This window comes from Dreissena polymorpha, chromosome 14, assembly GCF_020536995.1.
Source record: "Dreissena polymorpha isolate Duluth1 chromosome 14, UMN_Dpol_1.0, whole genome shotgun sequence".
Taxonomy (NCBI): Eukaryota; Metazoa; Mollusca; class Bivalvia; order Myida; family Dreissenidae; genus Dreissena; species Dreissena polymorpha.
This window is the reverse complement of record NC_068368.1, coordinates 12709674-12734638: the sequence shown is the minus strand read 5'-3', so window position 1 is coordinate 12734638 and position 24965 is coordinate 12709674. Positions and strand designations below refer to the sequence as shown.

General features: G+C 34.8%; 1 protein-coding gene across 2 annotated transcripts; it reads left to right on the top strand.

Moving 5' to 3' along the window:
* The first annotated feature begins 665 nt into the window (after positions 1-665).
* On the top strand, positions 666-24965 carry LOC127858053 (ras-related protein Rab-24-like). Of its 2 annotated transcripts, none has more exons than XM_052394933.1 (8): positions 666-686; positions 2947-3129; positions 5132-5200; positions 7268-7414; positions 10883-10982; positions 14516-14566; positions 15888-15956; positions 18343-24965. In XM_052394933.1, the coding sequence occupies exons 2-8, from the start codon at positions 3025-3027 to the stop codon at positions 18423-18425; spliced, it is 624 nt and encodes a 207-aa protein (XP_052250893.1). In that variant the 5' UTR covers positions 666-686; positions 2947-3024; the 3' UTR covers positions 18426-24965. The 2 variants fall into 2 exon arrangements, with proteins under 2 accessions (XP_052250893.1, XP_052250892.1); XM_052394932.1 differs by lacking the exon at positions 666-686 and adding an exon at positions 708-881.

The following is a 24965-nucleotide window of genomic DNA, read 5'->3' as shown; positions in this document are numbered from 1 at the left end:
TTATTGTTACCTATTACTTACATTATGAAAAAAAGTGTGTGAATTTCTGTTTGTAACACATTGAACTTGATTGTGGCAAGTTTGACTTTTATGCATGCATAAATCTGGCTGTTCGTCTGATGAGCAGGCGGTCAAACATTTAAAACTAATTGGCTAATTCATATCTGGCTAGTTGCTTACCCAGCAGTTACTTTAACATTACATTTAACACTCAACCGTCCCACAGTTGCTCATTTTCCCACACCACAGTACTTTTTAACTTTGAACATTCATTTATTTGAGGCCGACATGGGCATTTGGCGGAAAACAAACTGTACAACAAGAAACATGAAACAATAAGTATATAAAAAACAACACTATGATTAAGCTGAGTATCTATCTTTATCAAAACAATGAAGAAATCGTGCTGAATAAGGCATCCTAATGTGTAAGAAGAATGAGAGGGAAAACGTAATGATAATATCAGAAAAAAACGTGTGTTTTTTTAGAATGAATTACATTTTTTCGTTCGTCAGTTTTCATATGATAAAAAATTTCAAAAGTAAGGTGTAAGTCGGCAACAAATAGGATTGGGATTGCTTTCATCATCATTCTTTTTTCGGAATAGTGTTTTGTAACCGTCATACTGTTGGGAGTGAAAACTGATCAAAGGGAGGTAATTATAATGTTTATGTAGGAAATGAAAAGTAGAGTTTTTTATTTGTTTAATTATTGTTTATGTTAATCATTTAAAGCTATCGGCAACCACATAAAGATGATTGTGTTTTTATAACCTTATTAAAACACTTTCAGAAAAAAATAACAGTTCTTTGTTAAAGTCTGAGCGTTTATTTTAATTTTGCTGTCTGCAGACAAGTTGCAGTGAAAGAGCCAGAGCAGAGGTCTGCACCTCATCTAGAACATAATATAAAAAAATCAACTAAGTGATTGGTCACATTGAATATCCTTGGAAATGTTTTTCACACGATCTTTAGTTTTTTGGTTGCTCAGCTTAAGATTAACCAGCCCATTACCGTGTAGTGTATAGATCTTGTACTTTCTCTAAATAATATAGTAGACAGTAGTCCAAATAATTAGACGTAAGCTACCGATGTAAATCGACCTCATATTTATAGGAGTAAGTAGACAGCTAAACAACAAAATTGCTAACATAAACACTTTCTGTGTATTATGTCTTAATATGAGTCTGATACTCTGAGTTGAATCATTTCCTTGGCCTTTACAAATTAATATTATTAAACTAATTATTAATCCACAGTGCCAATTTTTAAAAAATTTGAATTGCACTGAATTGTTTCAAGCCTAAAAAATCAAGTTGCCCTGCCCGACTACCAACTTTTGAATATTAGTTGCTCATGCCAAAATCTTCTGACCCTGTATTCACTGGCATTGTGCATTGAACAATCCGGATTATATATTCAGAATTTGAAAACATGCATCAACTTTCTCTGGAATCCACCGCAAGATGGATCTCATGTCTAATCAACCAATCATGAAACATGGTTTATCCCCGGAACCTTCTTAAGATAAATGAAAATGTCAAATCAAAACTTCCGCTTTCAGTTTGATAACATTTTTTATCGTGATTTTGTTTTGAGTGTTTCTGCACATGAAACACACACATTGATGTCAATGTTAAGTGGTATAATGTACATGTGTGTTATTATGTATTAGGTTGATTGAACTTGATTTTATAGACATACATGAGACATAATTTTTTAACATTTTTCTTACATGGTTTTATGCTTTATCATGCAGAACTAAGCAGTACGCTTGTACTCATTAATAGCTCAAAGCATTATAGAAGAACTTAGTCATTTTCGCTACATTTTTGTGATAACAGATGTATCATCTGTTTCTAAATGATTTCAGCATGGACACCATGTTCACTTCATCATGAGGTATCAGGACTTCTACTTTCCTTATTTTTACAGGCTTAAAAAAAGATTTTGCAAAGAAGTATGGAAATTGCTTGCTTGGGGGTGTTGGTGCCGCTTGCAACTTGTTGTCATTTTCATAAATCAAAATCAGCAGTACTTCACTCTTAATGCCTTCCCATTTATACTACTGACTGTGGGTTATTCTACTACAAACTATGGAATAAAAATAATTTTTTAATTATGTTAATTCAGACATGGCTAAAGACCATAACATTAACAGCCCAAACTGTCCTACAAAAAGACTAATCTACAAACATGTTAAGGCTTTGCTTTTTCTTTCCAAATTAAATTATTTACTTTTCTTTTACATTGGCCAAAGTTTAAAAAAAATCATGTTCAATACCTCCCTTATTGGTAATATAAAACATGTATTAAAATACATACAGTGTGATATCTGACATGGTTTGCATGCACAATTAGACAATTAAGCATTGATCTGCAAGATCATTATTCTATTGACAATGCTCATTTGTATATACTTTCTAATTGATTGACTGGTATTTTATTCCTTTAAGCAAGGGACCCTTCCCCCAAGTGAAAGGCCCCTTCCCAAAAGAGAATTTCTTTAGCTTTATGAAATTTTCCCTAAATTTCGAGCTTAGTTAGGGAAATTTTTCCCCTTTCTGAATTTTGTCGATAATTTTCCCCCAAAATCAAAGGCCAGACGCTTTCCCCAAATTAAATAAAGCTCTGATGCTGCAATGTAATGTGCTGAATGTTAAAGGAACTGGTCTCAAAATGCCCAGAAATAATACAACTGCTCACAGCAAATAATTTTGTTGTGATATTTGCATCTTTGTAAGAATAATTTTCCGGACAGCAAGTCTTGCAATCATTATAAGTTGGGCTGATGATCTCTTACCATGTCTGAACTATTGCACATTGAGTCAAGACCATGTCGGAAATGGCTGATGGGCTGATGATCTCTTACCATGTCTGAACTATTGCACATTGAGCCAAGACCATGTTGGTTTTGCCTATAAAATTCGTAATGCTACATTTGCAGATTTTCGAGACGATGAACTTAAAATGATATAGACAGATTCAACATCTAGAGTGCTTTTTCTTACACACTCCAAAAAACATGAGTCGCATTGATGCCAAGGTGGTCCTGCTTGGGAAAAACTATGTGGGCAAAACATGCCTTGTCAACAGATACATCCATCAGAGGTTTATGCCCTATCAGATTGTAAGTGTTATACTTAAGCCTCTTTCTGGGAAAAACTGGGCATCATTCCGCACAGGCTAATCAGGGACGGCACTTTCCGCCTAAACTGGATTTTTGTTTAGAAATAAATATCTCTAAAAGAAATATTCCATAGATTATAGGCTAATCTGGGATGCCATATCAACGCAAATGAATTAAGCCCAGTTTTCCCAGAACAACAAAGCAGGACTTTTTTTTTCTTTATTTGGGGAAAGGATTTGGCCTGCCATTTTGGGGAATAAATAATAGACAAAATTGAAAAAGGGGAAGATTGTTCCTGAAATTTGGGGAAAATTGCATCATTTTAAAGAAATTCTCTTTGGGGACGGGCCTTTCTCTCTGGGGAAGAGCCTATAATATGAGGCCCTTACTAAAGAGAAGGAATAAAGCCCTGCAAAAAGTAACTTTCTGAATACTGACTTTAGGGATCTAGAAAAATCTGATTCATAAAAGGTATTCAGAGAGAAATGAATTAAAAATATATTTGAAACTATCAAGCATTTAAAAATGTTCAACTTTTATTTTTCTAATTGGTTCAAAGAATATACTCAATTTCTGAAGGTCTTTTTCGGCGTAACTGTATTAAGCCAGCTTTTCACCTGACCTGACCTTTGTAAGTGTCCAATAAAATTCAAATAAAATTTCCCGCGGCTAGGTACGAATGAATACACTTCATTTATTCCATTGGCTGATTTGAGTATAACACCAGAACATTGGAAACATATCCGCGTCTTTGAAACAAAGTTTTACTGCATGAAACAATTTTATCTCTTATGAAAAGGCTCAATAGATAGAACAGTTTTACACTCAATGCTCAACATAAATACAGTTTGTGTGTGCACCTTTTATTTTCAGAGAATTACCAGTGCAAAAGCATTTATACTTAAAGGCTATGTTCTCATATTTAGTACTTGCTTCCATACTCCTGTCAACATGTTAAAATGTAAAAGTATAAAGAGCAGTGGAAGCGAGGCCTATCTGTAATGCATTGCATTTCAACCCGCGAGGTATCGGGTCAATTCGCGGCCAGTGTGTGAATGTCAGAGTTTATATACGGTTCATCACCGGAGTTCGCGGCCAGTAAAATAATCTTATATAATAAAGACGCTATCCTTGAACTAGGTGACCTGGAATTTTCTTTAGACCAGAAATGTGTTAAATGAAGATATTCAGCAATATAATTATGGTATGTCAATTATAGATTCTTAATGTGTTTTCAACAATACAATGATAAATATTATTTTTGATTAATTTAACAATAATTATTACACCATATTGACTAATGTATTAAGCATGAGCGCAATGATTCTCGATACTGTTAAATTGTTAATAATCGAATCAAATAGCAATGCCCGACAAACCACTAAAACAGGTTTGTTCGAAGAAAGCGCCTATAAATACGTATACTTTGCTTGTGGCCGGTTGACTCATATGTTTTAATTCCACTTCCATTCTTCTTTTGGTTTTCTGTTTTGTATCTAAAGGTTTATGACCAGCAATATGTAATAATGTAAATTAAGCCGCGAAAACTCCGCGTAACATCCCGTACTGAGTGTGATGCAGCTAAGAACTACACAGAAAAAGACATTCGCTATCCTTGATCTCATTCATTGAACTATCAACGCCGTATATCTTTTTTAAAGATATTTCTTGTTTAAAATGAAAAGGGATTTTTGTAAATATAACATTGAGCTATAATAGCCATAGCAATGGATTAATACTCTTTACATATATTTTGAATGTTATTTTGATAATGAAACCTTTTTTAAAATTGTATTTCGTTTTTTATTATTCAATGTTTTGCTACAAATCAGTTTAATAGATTCACATTTATGGTAACTACTTTTATCAGTTTTGGGTCTTAATAAAAAAGTAGTAGTAATATTTTGGTTATATAATGAATTTCTAAATGCCAGCAACACACACAATGAAAGTATATTTTTTGTATTTTGTGACTTAAGATTTTTTTTTTTTTTTTTTTTAGACCATCGGCGCAGCCTTTGGTTCCATGAAAGAGATGGTAGACGGAAAGCCACTGGTTTTAGGAATTTGGGTAACTGTTGAACAATTTGCCTTAAACAAAACTTTTCTATCAAAGTATAAAAAGTTTTTTTGCATGCATGCATGCATGTTTAAGATGAACACATTAGCAGTTTTAATGAATGCTTTGGCATATTTTTCAGTATGTTCTATGTAGAAGTTATTTTGTTTTCTTTCATTTAAGCATTTGACATGTCTTCACATGTAGTATGTTTGATGCTAATTAATCAATTTAGTCTAGTTTTGTATCTCGGAGTTAAAAAGACCATGGTTTATCACAAAGTATTTATGTGTCAACAAAAGACATTTATTTATTTGCACAATCTTTTGATTTTAGTCGATTGGTGCTTTAAGGGGCAGCTTTCATTGCCACAACCTGTCTCGTTTAATATTTAACTGAATATTTAACAAGAGCTGTATGGAAATTTTAGACACTATTGAGTCCTTTGTCCTGGGTAGAAACAGAACATGCTTAGGGGTTTTATTGTCTCAAACAATGTTGTCGCCAATAAATTTCACCTCTTTTAATTAGTTGGAGCCATATTGGCAATACTTGATTTACCTAACTTAAAGGAAGGATGAAAATAAAATTGATGGTCACTAGTAAAAACTAAATAGCATGATCCACATTATCAGTATAAAAGCTGTAGCATGATCTACATTATCAGTATAAAAGCTGTCTTTTCAAGAAAGTGTGGGTTGTTGGTGAGATACATAGCATGATCTACATTATCAGTATAAAAGCTGTCTTTTCAAGAAAGTGTGGGTTGTTGGTTAGATACATAGCATGATCTACATTATCAGTATAAAAGCTGTCTTTTCAAGAAAGTGTGGGTTGTTGGTGAGATACATAGCATGATCTACATTATCAGTATAAAAGCTGTCTTCAAGAAAGTGTGGGTTGTTGGTTAGATACATAGCATGATCTACATTATCAGTACAAAAGCTGTCTTTTCAAGAAAGTGTGGGTTGTTGGTGAGATACATAGCATGATCTACATTATCAGTATCAAAGCTGTCTTTTCAAAAAAGTGTGGGTTGTTGGTTAGATACATAGCATGATCTACATTATCAGTATAAAAGCTGTCTTTTCAAGAAAGTGTGGGTTGTTGGTGAGATACATAGCATGATCTACATTATCAGTATAAAAGCTGTCTTTTCAAGAAAGTGTGGGTTGTTGGTGAGATACATAGCATGATCTACATTATCAGTATAAAAGCTGTCTTTTCAAGAAAGTGTGGGTTGTTGGTTAGATACATAGCATGATCTACATTATCAGTATAAAAGCTGTCTTTTCAAGAAAGTGTGGGTTGTTGGTGAGATACATTGATAGCAATGTGGGTGAAATGTCAATTGCACCTCTTGAATCTAAAGAAAGTTGTTGCATATCTTGGTCGTCTGCTGACCATCGAACGATGGAAAACTTTGAAAACAGTAGAAGTATCTCTGAATCCCTGATGCAAACAATTCAGGAATTTTTAAAACATTCAAAACTATTTCATTGAATTTTAAAAAAACTGAAATTAAACATGGCATCTCAAAAATAAAAAGATTTCTATGATGGTACCAAGTACCCAGAACACCTACTAAAAATAGGCTCTAAGAGGTACTTGGTCTTTAAAATAGTCGTTCAAATGGCAATCATGAATCATTTATTGTTTCTCATATCAAGTGTGAGGGATTATCGTATTTTGTACTAGGAAATGTCAGAAATTTGTTTCAGTCTTTGAGAGACCAAGAATTGTCACTTTTTGACCAGAAAAATATCAGGTCATTCTTGCTTTGGTCTTTTAACCCTTTACGTATTTTAGATACGTATTTTCAAGCATTTGCAGTCCTTTAGAAAGTTAAATTAAATTAAATACCTTTCATCACTAAATTAAATAATTTAATTTTTAAAGGCTTCCTTTCCAACCCCTAGTAACTGATGAGCAGCAAACAGCATAAAACCTGAACAGACTGCGAGTTGCTAGCAGGCTGTTCTGGTTTTATGCTGGTTGCAAAAGCCATTTTCACATTGCTTTTATGGGGGAAAGGGTTAATCACCACCAAGATTGCACAACCATTGGTTTCTCACGCAGGACACGGCCGGTCACGAGGCGTATGAATCAATAACGCGGATGTACTACAGAGGGGCTGTGGCCTGTATCCTGTGTTATGACATCACGGACAAGAGCAGCTTCGAGCGAGCTCGCTTCTGGGCTGGAGAGCTCACCAACACAGAACCTGTAAATGATTATTCAGTGTTTTCTCACTATTTAAGGAATGGGACTGGGACCCTTTGGATTTGAAAAAATCCTGTTGTTTTGACAAAATTTGGCCTACAAATATTTTTAGATTTAAATTAAAGTGTTTTCAATATTATACTTAAAAAGGTTCAACTTAAAAAGCTGATGACCTAAATATTATTATTTATAAAAATATATATATACATGTATATATAAATTTTCTGGATACATTCAGTTGGGAAGCTAAGGATGTCGTATGGAAAAAAACAACTTTTGACAGTGGGAATAGGGCCCAAAGCTTTGCCAAAAAACAACTGTGGTTGGTGATTTCTCCCTGAATAGCACATAGTACTCATGGAGAGCATTTAGGATACTGTGATGTCCGCTGTATGTTGGTGTGGATGTGCATATACTTCTTAAAATGTAATCTCCTGAAATGCTATGCAGGTTTAAACAAAACTTAATGAGCATGTTCCTTGGACGACCCTCTTTCAAAATAGCTAACTATAAATTCAAAAATGGCTTAAATATCGAATATTCAGTGTGAAACATCATAAAGAGGTTGTCTACAAAGTTTGTATAAATAATATGATTGGGGAAAAAATTGTCCATGCCCTGGGAGTCTTTTATTTGCCTTATAGGTACATGTATATACTGAACCTTGAAAACAATTTCTCTGAAACTTCAAGGCCCAGAGGGTTGGTATTTGGCATGTAACATCCAATATTAGTCCTTTACCAAGATGAACAATGCCTTCCTTTGGGAAAAAATTGGCTTGCCCAGGGTTGGAGGTAATATCTTTTTCGTAAATCTAAGAAAAGTGAATACTTTAAAATATCATTTTTTTTAAATATCAGTTCATTATAAATACATTTTATAAAACGTTATCAAATATCCCCTTTGCTGGAAATGAATACTGAAATGATATTCAAATATTCCTTTTCCATAATTTTAAAATATTTGAATACTCAATTTATAAACCTTAGATTGAACTGGCTGTATTCATGAATGTCTTGGAAAACGTTGTGTTCCCAATTCAACAAATACGTCACTGTAAATGGTATCTTATATGCATATTTTATTTTTATGCAAAAGATAATTGATTATTATTTTCACTTGCCACTTACTGCATTGTATTTTTTTAAGTTGCATGTTGCCTTCATCGCTTGATTGCGCTACATTATTCCAAACATACAGAGGAGCATTGTGAATAGATGTATTAAGGAAATGTTCTAGTAGCTAGTTTGAAATGAGAGCTTTCTAGCCTTAATAAATTGATACTTATTGCAAATTCAATGATTAACATTTTAGTATCTAAAGTCACGGATTTAATGTATCTATATTACAATAGATTGAACATTTGAAGGTAAAGCAAGTTCCAGTTGTATTAATTGCATGACAATAGATTTAACACAGTGTATAAAGGCCCTTGCAAACTGACAGATTAAACCACTCTGCCCCTACCCATTTACCCTCTTGTATGCAAATTATATTATCATTGATTGCTGTTATCCAAACAATTCCTGATACACGAAAGTCATCTGCACTTAACCAACCATTCTACTTTGCACTTACACATTTTCTGGAAGTTTATTTGCATAAAGATCGAATATTGAATCAGAGATTTGAATATATGGCAGTTTTGCTTATATTAAAATATTTGTTCCAATTCCTACTTTAAGAAGCTTATCTCAGAAATTGCAAAGCTGAGTGGTTTGGTATTTGGCATTGAATTCTTTATGCTGGGCCTCTTCCAAGTTATTTCAATTGTTGCCTCCGAGTTCAAAATTCTCTTTACCTTTGCACTTGTTCCTCCTATAAAAAAGGTAAAAGGTAAAGGTCTTTTTTATTATAGTGTCACTCCAATTGAAAGGGCCAGCCAATTTGGCTTATGAGACACCTTTGCGTGTATACCATGTACCTCCCAACTCCTATCACTATGCCAGGCGCCAGGCGGATAAGTCGGTTACCATTCATGTTTAACGCTGGCGGCTCACAAGCCGGCCATATCGGAACAAGTCCCATGACAAACATCCATCCTTCGACAAACGCTCCCCATGGGGCTCGAACCTTCGACCTCCTGATCCCGAGGCGGACAACTTATCCACTAGGCCACGGCGATTTATATTATGAATAATTAATAAAAATCTTCCCTTTATAGCAAGGCTCAAAGATCCCCCCAAAATTATATTTAATCACATACAATGTCACCTGGTAAAAGCATGCAAAGCTTGGGCATTTTGTTGTTGCTGACTGTAAAGAATTCCCGGTGAGCGTGTACTTTGGCTTCTTATTTAACTATCCTTTTAAAATAAAAGGAGGTAACGGGTATAGTGAGTGGCAGGCGCTATCTTATTGATGCTCAGATATATTTTCTCTTTTATAAAAGAAGTATAAAAACACAAAAGTGAGCTATTACAGATGAGTTTAAGAGGAAGCACATTGGAGTCGCTTGGTTGGACGGTTGGTCTGTCAGATTTTATAAAAAAAAATGTTATTATAATTCTTTTTGGTGATCGTTTGAGCCAAGGATTTGCTAAGGCAGCCCAAAACATGTGAATACAGTAACTGTATATGTCATAGATCTATATTCACTTATCTCAACAACTGCAGCACTGAAGATACAGCGTCAACTTTTACTTTTGATTTAGAGAAAAATGTTTCATAAATTTGTTAAAATGCATTGATAATTTTAAAACACACAGTGAAGATCCCACCACTCTCTGCATTGCAAAACTTTAATTCAGCAATCAAATATTTAAGAAAACTGGTGAATGAAATGCTGTTGTGCATTAAATGTAATTTTGGGTTTTAATCTGGTCAAGGATTTATATAAAATACATTAGCATTGTTTATTTTAAGTTTGAATGTGTTGTCTTTACATTAACAATAAAACATGATAATGTTTTTCCGATTGCAAATTTAATGATTCACATTTGAAAATAATTTGAAAGAATTTTGATATTTGATATACAAATATATAACATATGCATTTAACACATAATGCAACAAGTAAAACTTTAATGGCCAAACTATGATAATGCATAAGTTTATATGCATGAATGACCTGTTATATTGCAATCCTGATATATCATTATCACAATCCAGGGATCCTTCTAACAAAAATCCACACACAAAATCCGCATGGACAGCTTAAGTTTAACTTGTCCTACCATGTATAAATCGGTATTGGACCAATCCTTTATCCCTTTCCCACTTAAAAGCAAAGTGAAAATGGCTATGTGCAAAAAGCATAACTTGCAGTCTGTTAAGGTTTTATGCTGTTTGATGCTCATCAGTATCTAAGGGTTGGAATAGAAGCCTTTAAAACTTGAATTAAGAAAGAAAGGTTTTTAATTAATTAACTTTCTAAGGGACAACAAATGCGCAAAAATATGTGGTAAAGGGTCAAGGGATTTAAAGTCTCCTGTATATAAGAAATTCACACATGGTTTCACGGTGTTACAGAAATGCAAGATATATTTGTGCGGAACAAAGAAAGACATTGTGGATGACGACCAACACAAACGTCAGGTGGAACTATCCATGGCACAGCCCTTGGCTAGAGGTCAGATATGTTGGTGTCTCTGGTTGACCCTTAACCACTCAGAAGCAAAGTGAAAATGGCTTTTGCAACCATCATAAAACCAGAACAGCCTGCGAATAACTCGCAGTCTGTTCAGGTTTTATAATGTGTGCTCCTTAACAGTATCTTAAGGTTAGAAATGAAGCCTTTTAAACTTGATTCTAGTCAAGATTTTTATTATGCCCCCCTTCTAAGAAGAGGGGGTATATTGCTTTGCTCATGTCGGTCTGTGGGTCTGTCGGTCCGTCCACCAGGTGGTTTCCGGCTGATAACTCAAGAACGCTTGGGCCTAGGATCATGAAACTTCATAGGTACATTGATCATGACTCGCAGATGACCCCTATTGATTTTGAGGTCACTAGGTCAAAGGTCAAGGTCACTGTGACCTGAAATAGTAAAATGGTTTTTGGATGATAACTCAAGAATGCATACGCTGCCAACAGGGCGAACTCTGAACAATATAACTGAAGCAACTGGTCTGTAATCCTAAATCTATAATAATTAGTCCAATTTGCCCCTGGGGTCAAATTTGACCCTGCCCCGGGGTTCACAAAAATGAACATATGCTTATTTAAAGCCTATTTTGTGCTAGTTCTGGCTACCATAACTTTAAATGTCGCTTTTTATGATTTTTTACTGGTGCGACTTTTTAGCTAAAGAAACTTCAGCGTACAGTTTATATGGTATTGACTATAAAGTCGCGCCAGTAAAAAATCATAAAAAGCGACATTTAAAGTTATGGTAGCCAGAACTACAGGTCTGTCAATACTTTATAAACTGTACGCTGAAGTTTCTTTAGCTAATTTTGTGCAAACTTAAAAAGTCTTCTTGTCCATAACCGTAGAGCCTGGGGCTACCAAATTCAGTATGTAGTGACATCTAATAGTTCTCTACTTAGTTTGTTCAAATTATGCCCCTGGGGTCAAATTTGACCCTGCCCCGTGGGTTCACAAAAATGAACATATGCTTAAATAAGGCCTATTTTGTGCAAACTTTAAAAAATCTTTCTGTCCATAACCATATGGCATAGGGCTACAAAATTTGGTATGTAGTGACATCTAATAGTCCTCTACCAAGTTTGTTCAAATTAAGCCCCTGGGATCAAATTTGATCGTTCCCCAGGGGTCACAAAATTGAACATATGCTTATATTGGGCCTATTTTGTGCAAACTTTAAAAACCTTCTTGTCCATTACCATTGGGCCTATTTCTACCAAATTTGGTATGTATTAAAATCTAAAATTTCTCTACCAAGTTTTTATACCCCCGGTAGGAGGGCATATAGTGATTGGACTGTCCGTCTTTCCGTCGCACTTTGCGTTTAGGTTTCGAAAAAAAAAATGCTCATAACTTCTATGTCCCTTGAGATGTAACCTTCATATTTGGTATGCATGTGTATATGGACAAGGCCTTTCCATACGCACACAAATTTTGACCCCTCTGACCTTGACGTTGAACTTAGGGTCCGCGTTTAGGTTTCGAAATCTGTGTTTAGGTTTCGAAAAATGCTCATAACTTCTATGTCCCTTGAGATATAACCTTCATATTTGGTATGCACGTGTATATGAACAAGGCCTTTCCATACACACAAAAATTTTGAACCCTGTGACCTTAACATGAACTTAGGGTTCGCGTTTAGGTTTCGAAATCTGCGTTTAGGTTTTGAAAAATGCTCATTACTTCTCTGTCCTTTGAGATATAACATTCATATTTGGTATGCATATGTATATGGACAAGGCCTTTCCATACGCACAAAAATTTGACCCCTGTGACCTTGACCTTGAACTTAGGGTCCGTGTTTAGGTTTCGAAATCTGCATTTAGGTTTTGAAAAAAGCTCATTACTTCGATCAAGCGTTTATAGGGGGCATAATTCATCCTATGGTGACAGCTCTTGTTTCAAATTATGCCCCTGGGGTCAAATTTGACCCTGCCCCGGGGGTCACAAAAATGAACATGTGATTAAATAAGGCCTATTTTATGCAAACTTTAAAAATCTTCTTGTTCATAATTATAGAGCCTAGGGCTACTAAATTGGGTATGCAGTGACATCTAATAGTCCTCTACCAAATTTGTTCAAATGATTCCCCTGGGCTCAAATTTGACCCTGCCTCGGGGGTCACAAAACTGAACATATGCTTATATAAAGCCTTTTGTGCAAACTTTAAAAATCTTCCTGTCCATAACCATTGGGCCAAGGGCTACCAAATTTGGTATGTATTTTGCATATGTCATGAACTATATAAGCAACAGAAACTTTGAAACCTACAAACACTTTTTGGAAATTTGGAAAAAGATTCATGATTGAATGAAGGAACTTTCATTAATCTTGTAGATCATGCGTAGATTTGATCTTCAGCATCTAAAAATATGTGAAGTAGAAAGAACAACAATATCTTTTGGAGAGATAAATGTACCTACGTTATAAGCAAAGGACCTGTGCGACAACACCCGGGCTTTTTAGTCTGTTTAGTTAACACTGTAGTAACGTTTTCCATATATAAAAATCTCACCCTTCCAACTTTTAAGTGCCCAGTGGGACGAGGGATAGAAAGAGAAAGTCACATGCTTGAGTTCATTTCAACCCATGCGCATTGCACGCTTTTTTCGCATAAAAAAACAGTTGAGCGATACAGGGCCATCATGGCCCTCTTGTTTTATGTTATTTTACATTAACTTCTTCATTTCTACACCGATTTACTACAAATTGATAATGAACATCTCTTATGACAATACGGTCAATCTCAATTATGCATGTCCCCGTTACCAACCCTGGGGCGCCCCGCCCACATAGACCACGCCCACCCAAAATTGCCTTTTACTATAACTTCTTCATTTCTACACCGATTTACTTCAAATTGATACTGAACATCTCTTATGACAATACGGTCAATCTCAACTATGCATAGCCCCATTACCAACCCTAGGGCGCCCCCCTGGGTCAAAGATTAAGCGTTGGGATACGCGTCGGCCTCTGCCGCGCCATTTCTAGTTATAGTTTTGATTTGATGATTCTATCACCATGGTCAAATTATTACCTTAAAGTAAATACATGTTAGTTGACTTGTTAAAGAAGCAGGAGTTTAAAAAAAAAATATGAATGAAATGTGAAAGGAGTGCTTCTCAAGTAATACAATAATACACACTATCGATAAAGGAGCGATTATAGCATAGGGAATTTAAGACTTCATTTAAGATTTGCAAATGTGTGTGTGTGTGTGTGTGTGTGTGCGTGCGTGCGTGCGTGCTTGCGTGCATGCGTGTGTGTGCATGTGTGTGTGTGTGTGTTTTTGAATTTGCCGGAAACGTCTATAATAGAAATTCTTCTTTGTATAAAATTGTTCTAAAAATCCATTATGTTATGGTATAATGTTGGATGTAAAACACTAGTGGATTTTGGATTGTTTTACTTCTTTACATTTATTGGAAATATTATCTCTATGCACCTTTTAAATTGGTTTGTTTTTGTTTTGAAGAGAATGGACATTTTTTTTGCTCAAATATGTAAATATTTCAGACTTTGGCACAGAGTTGTTTGAAACTTCGAGTAAAACAGGAGAAAATATTGGTATGTACTGCTAGTAAAACAGGAGAAAATATTGGTATGTACTGCTAGTAAAACAGGAGAAAATATTGGTATGTACTGCTAGTCAAACAGGAGAAAATATTGGTATGTACTGCTAGTAAAACAGGAGAAAATATTGGTATGTACTGCTAGTAAAACAGGAGAAAATATTGGTATGTACTGCTAGTAAAACTGGAGAAAATATTGGTATGTACTGCTAGTAAAACAGGAGAAAATATTGGTATGTACTGCTAGTAAAACAGGAGTAAATATTGGTATGTACTGCTAGTAAAACAGGAGAAAATATTGGTATGTACTGCTAGTAAAACAGGAGAAAATATTGGTATGTACTGCTAGTAAAACAGGAGAAAATATTGGTATGTACTGCTAGTAAAACAGGAGAAAATATTGGTATGTACTGCTAGTAAAACAGGAGAAAATATTGGTATGTACTGCTAGTAAAACAGGAGAAAATATTGGTATGTACTGCTAGTAAAACAGGAGAAAATATTGGTATGTACTGCTAGTAAAACAGGAGAAAATATTGGTATGTACTGCTAGTAAAACAGGAGAAAATATTGGTATGTACTGCTAGTAAAACAGGAGAAAATATTGGTATGTACTGCTAGTAAAACAGGAGAAAATATTGGTATGTACTGCTAGTAAAACAGGAGAAAATATTGGTATGTACTGCTAGTAAAACAGGAGAAAATATTGGTATGTACTGCTAGTAAAACAGGAGAAAATATTGGTATGTACTGCTAGTAAAACAGGAGAAAATATTGGTATGTACTGCTAGTAAAACAGGAGAAAATATTGGTATGTACTGCTCTTAATAAGGTAAATTACTTAGTAGTGTTTCATCTGTTAAATTAATATTATATTTATTTATTAGTTTGTGTTTGCAATTCCTAATTTTAAGAAGGGAATTGTTAACTAAATTGAGAATATACATGTATGCTTAATTGTTTGTCTGTTACTCATATTTTCTTATATGTACTATATGCAATAGTAGCCCACCAGAATACTTAGGTGTAAAAGTTAAGTAAAGTGCGTCCTTGAAGTCTATATGATGATTATGAAGATGGCATTATGGTTTCTGTGTTGGTGGTGATGATGATGCTGCAGCTTATGGGCATTATAATAGTAGTAATAATATATGTGATTGTATTGAAAATGCTGCTGATGACAGGATAGGTGGTGGTGATGATGATGGTGTTAATGTTGGGTCTTATTATCATTTGTATTATGAATATTTATTTCTTCTAAGTCGTTATAAATAATACGGTAAAAAATATGCATCCAGACTGTTTATTCCTTGTAGATTCACTGTTTAAAACTATAGCCAGAGATGTTGTGCAACAAAGGACTTCCGATACAAAGAAACATGAAGGTAATAAACTGTATTTCATGTTAGAATTCATAAACTTGTTTATTGGGACTTTTTGCCTTTTTTAACAGTGTTTCATTAATACATGTATAATAGTCAGTAAACCTGCTCACACCTTTCCTTGGTTCGCTGGGTTACTAGTAGTAATTGCGCATACTTATATCATTGACAACTGCCCAATTTGAATCCGAGTAGGGGAGACTTTCCATAGAAAGAGGCAATTATTTGTTTCTCCGCTTCCTTATTTTAAATTGTCTGCATATAATTAATCATGAGTATAAATTCATTTTCCGCAATTTTTTTTTAAACATGTTTAAAAAAATAATCAGCACTTTCTTTGTTTTATTAGCTCGGCTGTTTTCGTAGAAAACCCGAGGTATTGGCATAGCCATCTCGTAGTCCGACGTCCGCGTCGTGTTAAAACCTTTTCATTGGCTCTAAAATCAAAGTGCTTCCACCTACAACTTTGAAACTTCAAATGTAGACGCACCTTGATGAGTTTTTCACGCCACACCCATTTTGGGGTCACTAAGTCAAAGGTCAAGTTCACTTCGAACTAAAAAAATAAAAAATAATTCTGACAAGCTTTCATTTATTCAAAACTGCACTCGCAGCCGAGCATTGGCACCTGTTATTCGGTGCTTTTGTTTTACTTTTGCAAGCACAACAAACATAGTCTTTCACGAAATCTGAACTTTTATTAACAAAATCTACAGAAATGTCATTTTCAATAGGTATTGTAAACTGTCCTCTGTTTCACAAGCTTTTTTTAAATAAGAATATGAACCAATTTACTTAACCTGAACTTCTTATGACTAATGTTATACTGGTTTCCACTATCAACGCATTTTAAATAGACACTGAAGTACAAAGTCCATAGTCTAGTAACAAATAGACATTGCATACAGTTGTCTATCATAATTTTAACCAGGTTTTCCGAAGGAAAAAACTGGTTATTAGATTGGCGAATGCGGGCGGGCTGGGGGGCGGGCGGAACAAGCTTGTCCGGGCCATAACTATGTCGTTCATTTTCAGATTTTAAAATCATTTGGCACACTTTGTTCACCATCATGGCACGGTGTGTCGCACGAAAGAATCACGTCAATATCTCCAATGTCAAGGTCGCCACGACTAAAAATAGATTTAAAAAAAAAAAAACTTACAAAGGGGGTTAATTTTGTTTGTTCATTTCAAAAGTTCAGATTGAGTTTTCTCCCTTTATAAGATTTTTTTTCACAATGAAAACCTGGTTTTGTGACAATTTTGTCCCTTGTTTTGATAAAAAAGAGAGATACACCATTTTGTAAAAAAGGGTGAATCTTGTTACATGTATTCAGTTAAAAAGCTTGCTTATGTCATAGGTATTTACAAATTGTCAGATTTATCTAATGTTTATTACAGTTTGCAAATGTTTTTTTGTTGTTGATAATTTTTGTAGCCATTGAAAACTGTTTTGAGTTATAACTCTGTTGAAAGCTTTCAAATAGTACGGAAATTTGCTATTTATAAATAGGTTGAGCGCTGTTCATAATCATTCTGTTTCTGTCAACAAAAATTAATTAAATTCATCCTGATATGGTATCAGTTCTTATGAAGGATAATTAGGTATACTTCAATTAACACTATTCTGTTTGAATAAAACATTATTGATATATATGTTTATGTTCGAAGGCTCTTGTTCCAAATGGAATGTATACTTTATCGTACACGTGGTACAATATATAACATTATCAATTAAGTCCAAATGCATTTGCTATCTCTTTTATAAAAACTGTACAATAAATAATCACACAATCTGTATAATAAGTACCTTTTTAATGAGTTTTTTGTTTTGGTCAGTAAAATGTCCTTTTGAAACGATGCATGCATTTTAAATTTTTCATAGTGTGAGTGGACAGGGATATTAGATTGAGACCCTTTCAGTTCTGAAGTAATGGATCGTGCATCGCAGTGTTGCATCTGTTTCACCCTTAACCACTGAGATACGTTTTTTGACGCATTTGTAGCCGCTAAGAAAGTAAAATCTAATTAAAGACCTTTACTTACTGTATTTAAGTTTTAAAGGCTTCATATCCAACCCTAAGATACTGATGAGCAGCAAACAGCATAAAACCTGAACAGACTGCGAGTTACTCGCAGGCTGTTCTTGTTTTATGCTGTTTGTACAAAGTCATTTTCACTTTGCTTCTGAGTGGGCAAGGGTTAAAAGATACATTTATTGAGTTTATTTCTTTCATAATTATGTACATGAAATATTAGAACTGTCGTTATGAAAATTTAAATATGTATTTTTTTCAATATGGTATGAAATAACAACTCAAGTATTGTGTCACAACACCCTGTTTGTTTTCTGCAGACTTTTCTCAACTATAAATTAAATACATTTCAGAAAGAACATCAAGAGACGGTTTTATTCTTGACGATAAGACAAGGCAGAGGGGTTGCAGATTAGTAGCCTGTTCATTGTCTTGACGATATATAAGGACAGTCTGTACGGACATATAAATGCAACTGTAAAACTGGCATACAGTAGTGGTACAGCGCCAATGGTCTGGAAGTTTCAATGGAAACAGTCAGGGCCGAGGGGCTCAAAATTAAATGGCCAATTAATCTGAAATCTGTAAACTTTTGGATCAAGTTATTAATATGTAAAAAAAAGGTGAAACTCAAACAATGATTACATGTTTATTAAAATGTTACTTTTTTAATGATTTATTTTATCCCCCCCCCCCCTGGGACGTCTGTCTGTTGACATGTAATTTCAGGATCCTTAAAATGAAAGTTATGCCTATTTTTAACTTACACATTACATCATGCCACTTATAGGGACATGCTGTTTTTAAGACGGGGGGGGGGGGGGGTTCCTTTCAATATTTTATCACTCTTTTGGTCATTGTCTATGGAACAGCCATGTAAAATTACTGAAGCATAATTTATTAAGGATATTTATGTTTTTTACGAAATCTAATTTAATGGTTTTCATAATTTTTGTACTTCTTAAAGAGTTATTACTAAATTGTTTTGGATTGTACGTTTATTATCCCCACGCTTTTGATATTGTGGTTATCTCCGCCGTCTGTCCGGTTGTCCGTCTGTCCATCCGTCCTGGCCACTATCTCCTCCTACACTATTAGCACTAGAACCTTGAAACTTACACACATGGTAGCTATGAGCATATGTGTGACCCTGCACAATTTGGAATTTGATCTGACCCCTGGGTCAAAAGTTATGGGGGTTGGGGTGGGGCCGGGTCAGAGATTTTAACTCATTTTTTAGCTCACCTGTCACGAAGTGACATAGTGAGCTTATGTGACCGTGTGATATCCAGCATCGTTGTGTGTGCGTGTGTGCATGTTTGCGTCTGTCAACAATTTGTTTGTGTAGACAGTAGAGGGCACAGTTTTCATCCAATCTTTATGAAATTTGGTCAGAATGTTTATCTTGATGAAATCTGGGTTGGGATTGTATTTGGGTCATCTGGGGTCAAAAAATAGGTAACTAGGTCACATAATAGGTAAAATAACCTTGTTTAGACAATAGAGGTCGCAGTTTTCATCCAATCTTTATGAAATTTGGTCAGAATGTTTATCTTGATGAAATCTGGGTTGGGAGCGTATTTGGGTCATCTGGGGTCAAAAACTAGGTCATAAGGTCAAAAACTAGGTGAAATAATAGAAAAACCTTGTGTAGACAGTAGAGGGCACAGTTTTCATCCAAATTTTATGAAATTTGGTCAGAATGTTTATCATGATGAAATAGGGGTTGGGATTGTATTTGGGTCATCTGGGGTGAAAAACTAGGTCACTAGGTCAAAAACTAGGCCAAATAGTTAATAAAACCTTGTGTAGACAGTAGAGGTCACAGTTTTCATCCAATCTTTATGAAATTTGGTCAAAATGTTTATCTTGATAAAATCTGGGTTGGGAGTGTATTTGGGTCATCTGGGGTCAAAAACTAGGTCAAAAACTAGGTCAAATAATGGAAAAACCTTGTGTAGACAATAGAGGTCGCAGTTTTCATCCAATCTGTATGAAATTTGGTCAGAATGTTAATCTTGATGAAATCTGGGTTGGGATTGTATTTGGGTCATCTGAGGTCAATAACTAGGTCACTATGTCAAATAATAGAAAAACCGTAAACAATTTGTTTGTGTAGACAGTAGAGGTCATAGATTTCATCCAATCTTTATGAAATTTGGTCAGAATGTTTATCTTGATGAAATCTGGGTTGGGATTGTGTTTGGGTCATCTGGGGTCAAAAACTAGGTCACTAGGTCAAAAACTAGGTCATTAGGTCAAATAATAGAAAAACCTTGTATAGACAAAAGGTGTCACAGTTTTCATCCAATCTTTATGAAATTTGGTCAGAATGTTTATCTTGATGAAATCTGGGTTGGGATAGTATTTGGGTCATCTGGGGTCAAAAACTAGGTCACTAGGTCAAATAATAGAAAAACCTTGTGTAGACAATAGAGGTCACAGTTTTCATTCAATCTTTTTAAAATTTGATCACAATGTTTATCTCGATGAAATCTGGGTTGGGATTGTATTTGGGCAACCTGGGGTCAAAAACTAGGTCACTAGGTCAAATAATTGAAAAACCTTGTGTAGACAATAGAGGTCACAGTTTTCATCTAATCTATATGAATTTTTATCAGAATGTTTATCTTGATAAAATCTGGGTTGGGATTGTGTTTGGTTAGTCAGGTGAGCAATTTCGGGGCCATCATGTCCCTCTTGTTTAGGTTATTTTACATTAACTTCTTCATTTCTACACCGATTTACTTCAAATTGATACTGAACCTCTCTTATGACAATACGGTCAATCTCAACTATGCATGGCCCCATTACCAACCCTGGGGCACCCCGCCCACATCGACCACACCCATCCAAAAATTGCCTTTTACTATAATTTCTTCCTTTCTACACAGATTCACTTCTTATTGATACTGAACTTCTATAATGACAATATTACAATACGTTCAATGTCAATTATGCATGGCCCCATTACCAACCCTGGGGCGCCCCTGGGTCAAACATGCAGCGTGGGGATACGCATTGGCCTCTGCCACGCCATTTCTAGTTTGACTTAATACTGCTCATCATTCAATGTTTCCATGTACCTTTGATTGTGACTGATTTTGTACTTTTCTTTTTTCTTTTATTTTAAGTTTGATTATTTTGATAGTTTGTTTTTGTTTCTGATTCATAAACGGAACAAAAGGGGTGATACAAAAAATGTTGTAAAATCGATCCTGCTGACAGTGACAAATTAACTGTCTTATTTTTATATATTCAGTTGTTGTTTTTAGCTCACCTGAGCGATAGCTCGGGGTGAGCTATTGTGATCACTCAGCGTCCGGCGTCCGTCCGTCCGTCTGTCTGTAAACAATTTGTAAACATCTCCTTCTACTAAACCATTGAGCCAATTTCAACTAAATTTCATGTGGAGCATCCCTTGGTCATGGGACAAAAGAATTGTTAAAAAAAATTTGATCACATAACCAAGATGGCCGCCATGACCATATATGGTAAAAACCTTAAAAAATCTTCTTGTCAGAAACCGCTCATCAGATTTTCAAAAAATTTCACAGGGATGACCTTTGAAGGCTTCCCTGAAAAAGTTGTTCAAAGAAATTTGATTCCTCAAAAAACATGGCCGCAGGAGCTCGTTGAACTTTGCATGTTTATTCGTTTTTGCCTATTTTGTGAAAACTTTCAAAAATCTTCCACATTGTTTGTCCGATCCTTTCCAAATTTGCACAGTGTCTTTATATCAATGAGGACACAAACCCTACAAAAAATGAGCATTATTGGTCTATGAAGTACAGAATTGCCTCCCCTTGAATTGAGAAAATGGTGTTTATGCAATAAAGTCCAAATTTTTCATCCAATTCTTTCCAAACTAGTAAGGATTTAGCATGGTTCAAACAAGGGAAACAACTACGGTTTATGCATGTTCTTTTTATTACAGATTTGCCTTCCCTTTAATTCATTCAAAATCTCATTTTACAGCAGAGATTCCGAATCTGACCTGTAAATGAGCCCCATATTTACTGCCAGTGCTAGGTTACCTTTTCCCATTTGATCATTCTTAAGCATTGGTCTTGTAATGCTGCTACTGCTTCTGCTACTGCTACTGCTGCTACTACTACTACTACTACTACTACTACTACTACTACTACTACTACTACTACTACTACTACTACTACTACTACTACTACTACTACTATATCTACCACCACCACCACCACCACCACCACCACCACCACCACCACCACCACCACCACCACCACCACCACCACCACCACCACCACCACCACCACTTCTACTACTACTGCCACTACTACTACTACTTTTACCACTACTACTACTACTACTACTACTACTACTACCACTACTACTACTACTGCTACTACTACTACTACTATTACTACTACTTCTACTACTACTACTACTACTACTACTACTACTTCTACTACTACTACTACTACTACTACTACTTCTGCTACTACTACTACTACTACTACTACTACTACTACGATTACTACAACTACTATCACCACTACTACTACTACTACTACTACTACTACTACTACTACTACTACTACTACTACTACTACACCACCACCACCACCACCACCACCACCACCATTCACAGTGACAAAAAACGTATTCACACAATGGCTGCTACTACAAATTATAGCCCATATAGGGGGGCATACATGTTTTACAAACAGCCCTTGTTTCTATGGGATTTTAACCACAACTGTTCATGTTTATCTCCGACACATATTTTTAGGTCACCTGTCATGAAGTGACACGGTGAGCTTATGTGATCGTGTGATGTCCGGCGTCCGTTGTGCGTGCCTGCGTGTGTCCGTGCGTCCGTCCGTCAACAATTTGTTTGTGTAGACAGTAGAGGTCACAGTTTGCATCCAATCTTGATGAAATTTGGTCAAAATGTTTATCTTGATGAAATCCGGTTTGGGATTGTATTTGGGTCATCTGGGGTCAAAAACAAGGTCACTAGGTCAAATAATAGAACAACCTTCTGTAGACAATAGAGGTCACAGTTTTCATCCAATCTTTATGAAATTTGGTCAGAATGTTTATCTTGATGAAATCTGGGTTGGGATTTTATTTGGGTCATCTGGGGTCAAAAACTAGGTCACTAGGTCAAATAATAGAAAAACCTTGTGTAGACATTAGAGATCACAGTTTTCATCCAACCTTTATGAAATTTGGTCAGAATTCTTGATGAAATCTGGGTGGGACTGTATTCGGGTCATCTGGGGTAAAAATCTAGGTCAAATAAATAGAAAAACCTTGTTTTGACAATAGAGGTCACAGTTTTCATCCAATATTTTTGAACTGTGGTCAGAATGTTTATCTTGATGAAATCTGGATTGGGATTGTATTTGGGTCATCTAGAGTCAGGAACTAGGTCACTAGGTCAAATCATAGAAAAACATTGTGTAGACAATAGAGGTCATAGTTTTCATCTGATCTTAATGAGTCAGGTGAGCGATTCAGGGCCATCATGGCCCTCTTGTTTTGTGTATACAATTATGCATTTGTTCACCTAAAGATTCGGCAATGTTGCTTTTGTAATTGTACATTTAGAATAAGTTTTGGTTGTAAAATCTCCAAGAGGGAGATTTTTTCTGTGTCTCCCACCTGTCCGTCATTGTTGATCAATACATGGTTGTAAATGATTGATAAAAGATAGTTCTGAAAAAAATAACGATGAGAATTTCAATGGTAACAGTAAATATTTGTACTTGATGAAATAAAAACATGTTGTTTCTGTGATGTACCACAATTACTGTAAGTTTTCAGAAACATTTAAAAATAATTGATTTCTTTCTGTGTCTGAAAAGTTTGATGCTTGCAATTTTCAAATATCACTGATTTCCAAAAATGTCAAAATCAGATATTTTGCATTGATATTCAAATATATCCTGTATATAAAGTCACTTGCTGATGACATCTGTTCTTTGTTAAATACAAACTCAATAATGCATTTCATATCAATTTATATGTTTGATTATACAGAAAACTGTATCAAGTATCTATGTTGACCACCAAGTTTTGACTTGAATGAACATCTTGTATAGTATAAAACATTTACTACTGCCATAAAATATGCCAAATATGAATTATAGAATATTTTATAATAATTAATCTGTAACAATGTTTTCAAACAATTCTAAACAAACACACTATACCATTTGAACCTGTTTGTCCAACTTAGATTCTCATAGAAATAGAGTAACAGACACATATTTAATTGGATGAAATAGGGGAGTATGTCCGAAAATATAGCGTGTCTGATAACTAAGAGAAAATATTGTTAATGTATTTGGGTCACTGTCAATTATTTGTTATAGATATAATTGTGATCAATTTAGTCATTCCTTTCCGTGTTTGCAAAGTTTCTTCCTGGTTTAACATAGATCAATTTATTTAAGCATGCTTAATTGTTTATGATTGTGAATTTTTTGTGACGCTTTTAATTAAACATTATGAATTGAATATTGATATGCCGTGGTAATATTTGCATAAAAAGTTATTCTTCGCATCTGGACTCCTATTTTTAGCCTAGTGAATGTTTTAGTGAATTTAATATGACATTTTTGTGTTTCATGACCAATTGGAAACTTTTGATTCTTAGGTCATATTATAAGGTGTGTTATTGATGTTTGTTTCTGTAACCAGATGTGATTTCTTGCTCTGCTATTATCCATGCATATCATCTGTATTCTTTTTATCTCACTAATTTTCATGAACCTCGGACAGAACATTCGTCAAAACTTTGATTTGATATTAAATAATTATGTCATAAAGTGCTTTTATAATTTGAAAGTATACGTTCTCAGAATAGTAAAGTTTCTTAGGATTGTTAAGGTTTGCGCCTGAGGACCCATTGTCTTCTTGTTCTTGTTATTTTTTTCTTGATTTTTTTTGTCTAGTCTATTAATATCTAAGCATTAAAAATTATATTTTGTTA

Bases quoted from the DNA above. Each gene is read 5' to 3' on its own strand.
- LOC127858053 (XM_052394933.1), top strand. From the start codon at position 3,025: ATGAGTCGCATTGATGCCAAGGTGGTCCTGCTTGGGAAAAACTATGTG. The intron at 5,201-7,267 runs GTAACTGTTGAA...TTTCTCACGCAG, and splicing joins CACTGGTTTTAGGAATTTGG to GACACGGCCGGTCACGAGGC. The intron at 14,567-15,887 runs GTATGTACTGCT...TATTCCTTGTAG, and splicing joins TAAAACAGGAGAAAATATTG to ATTCACTGTTTAAAACTATA.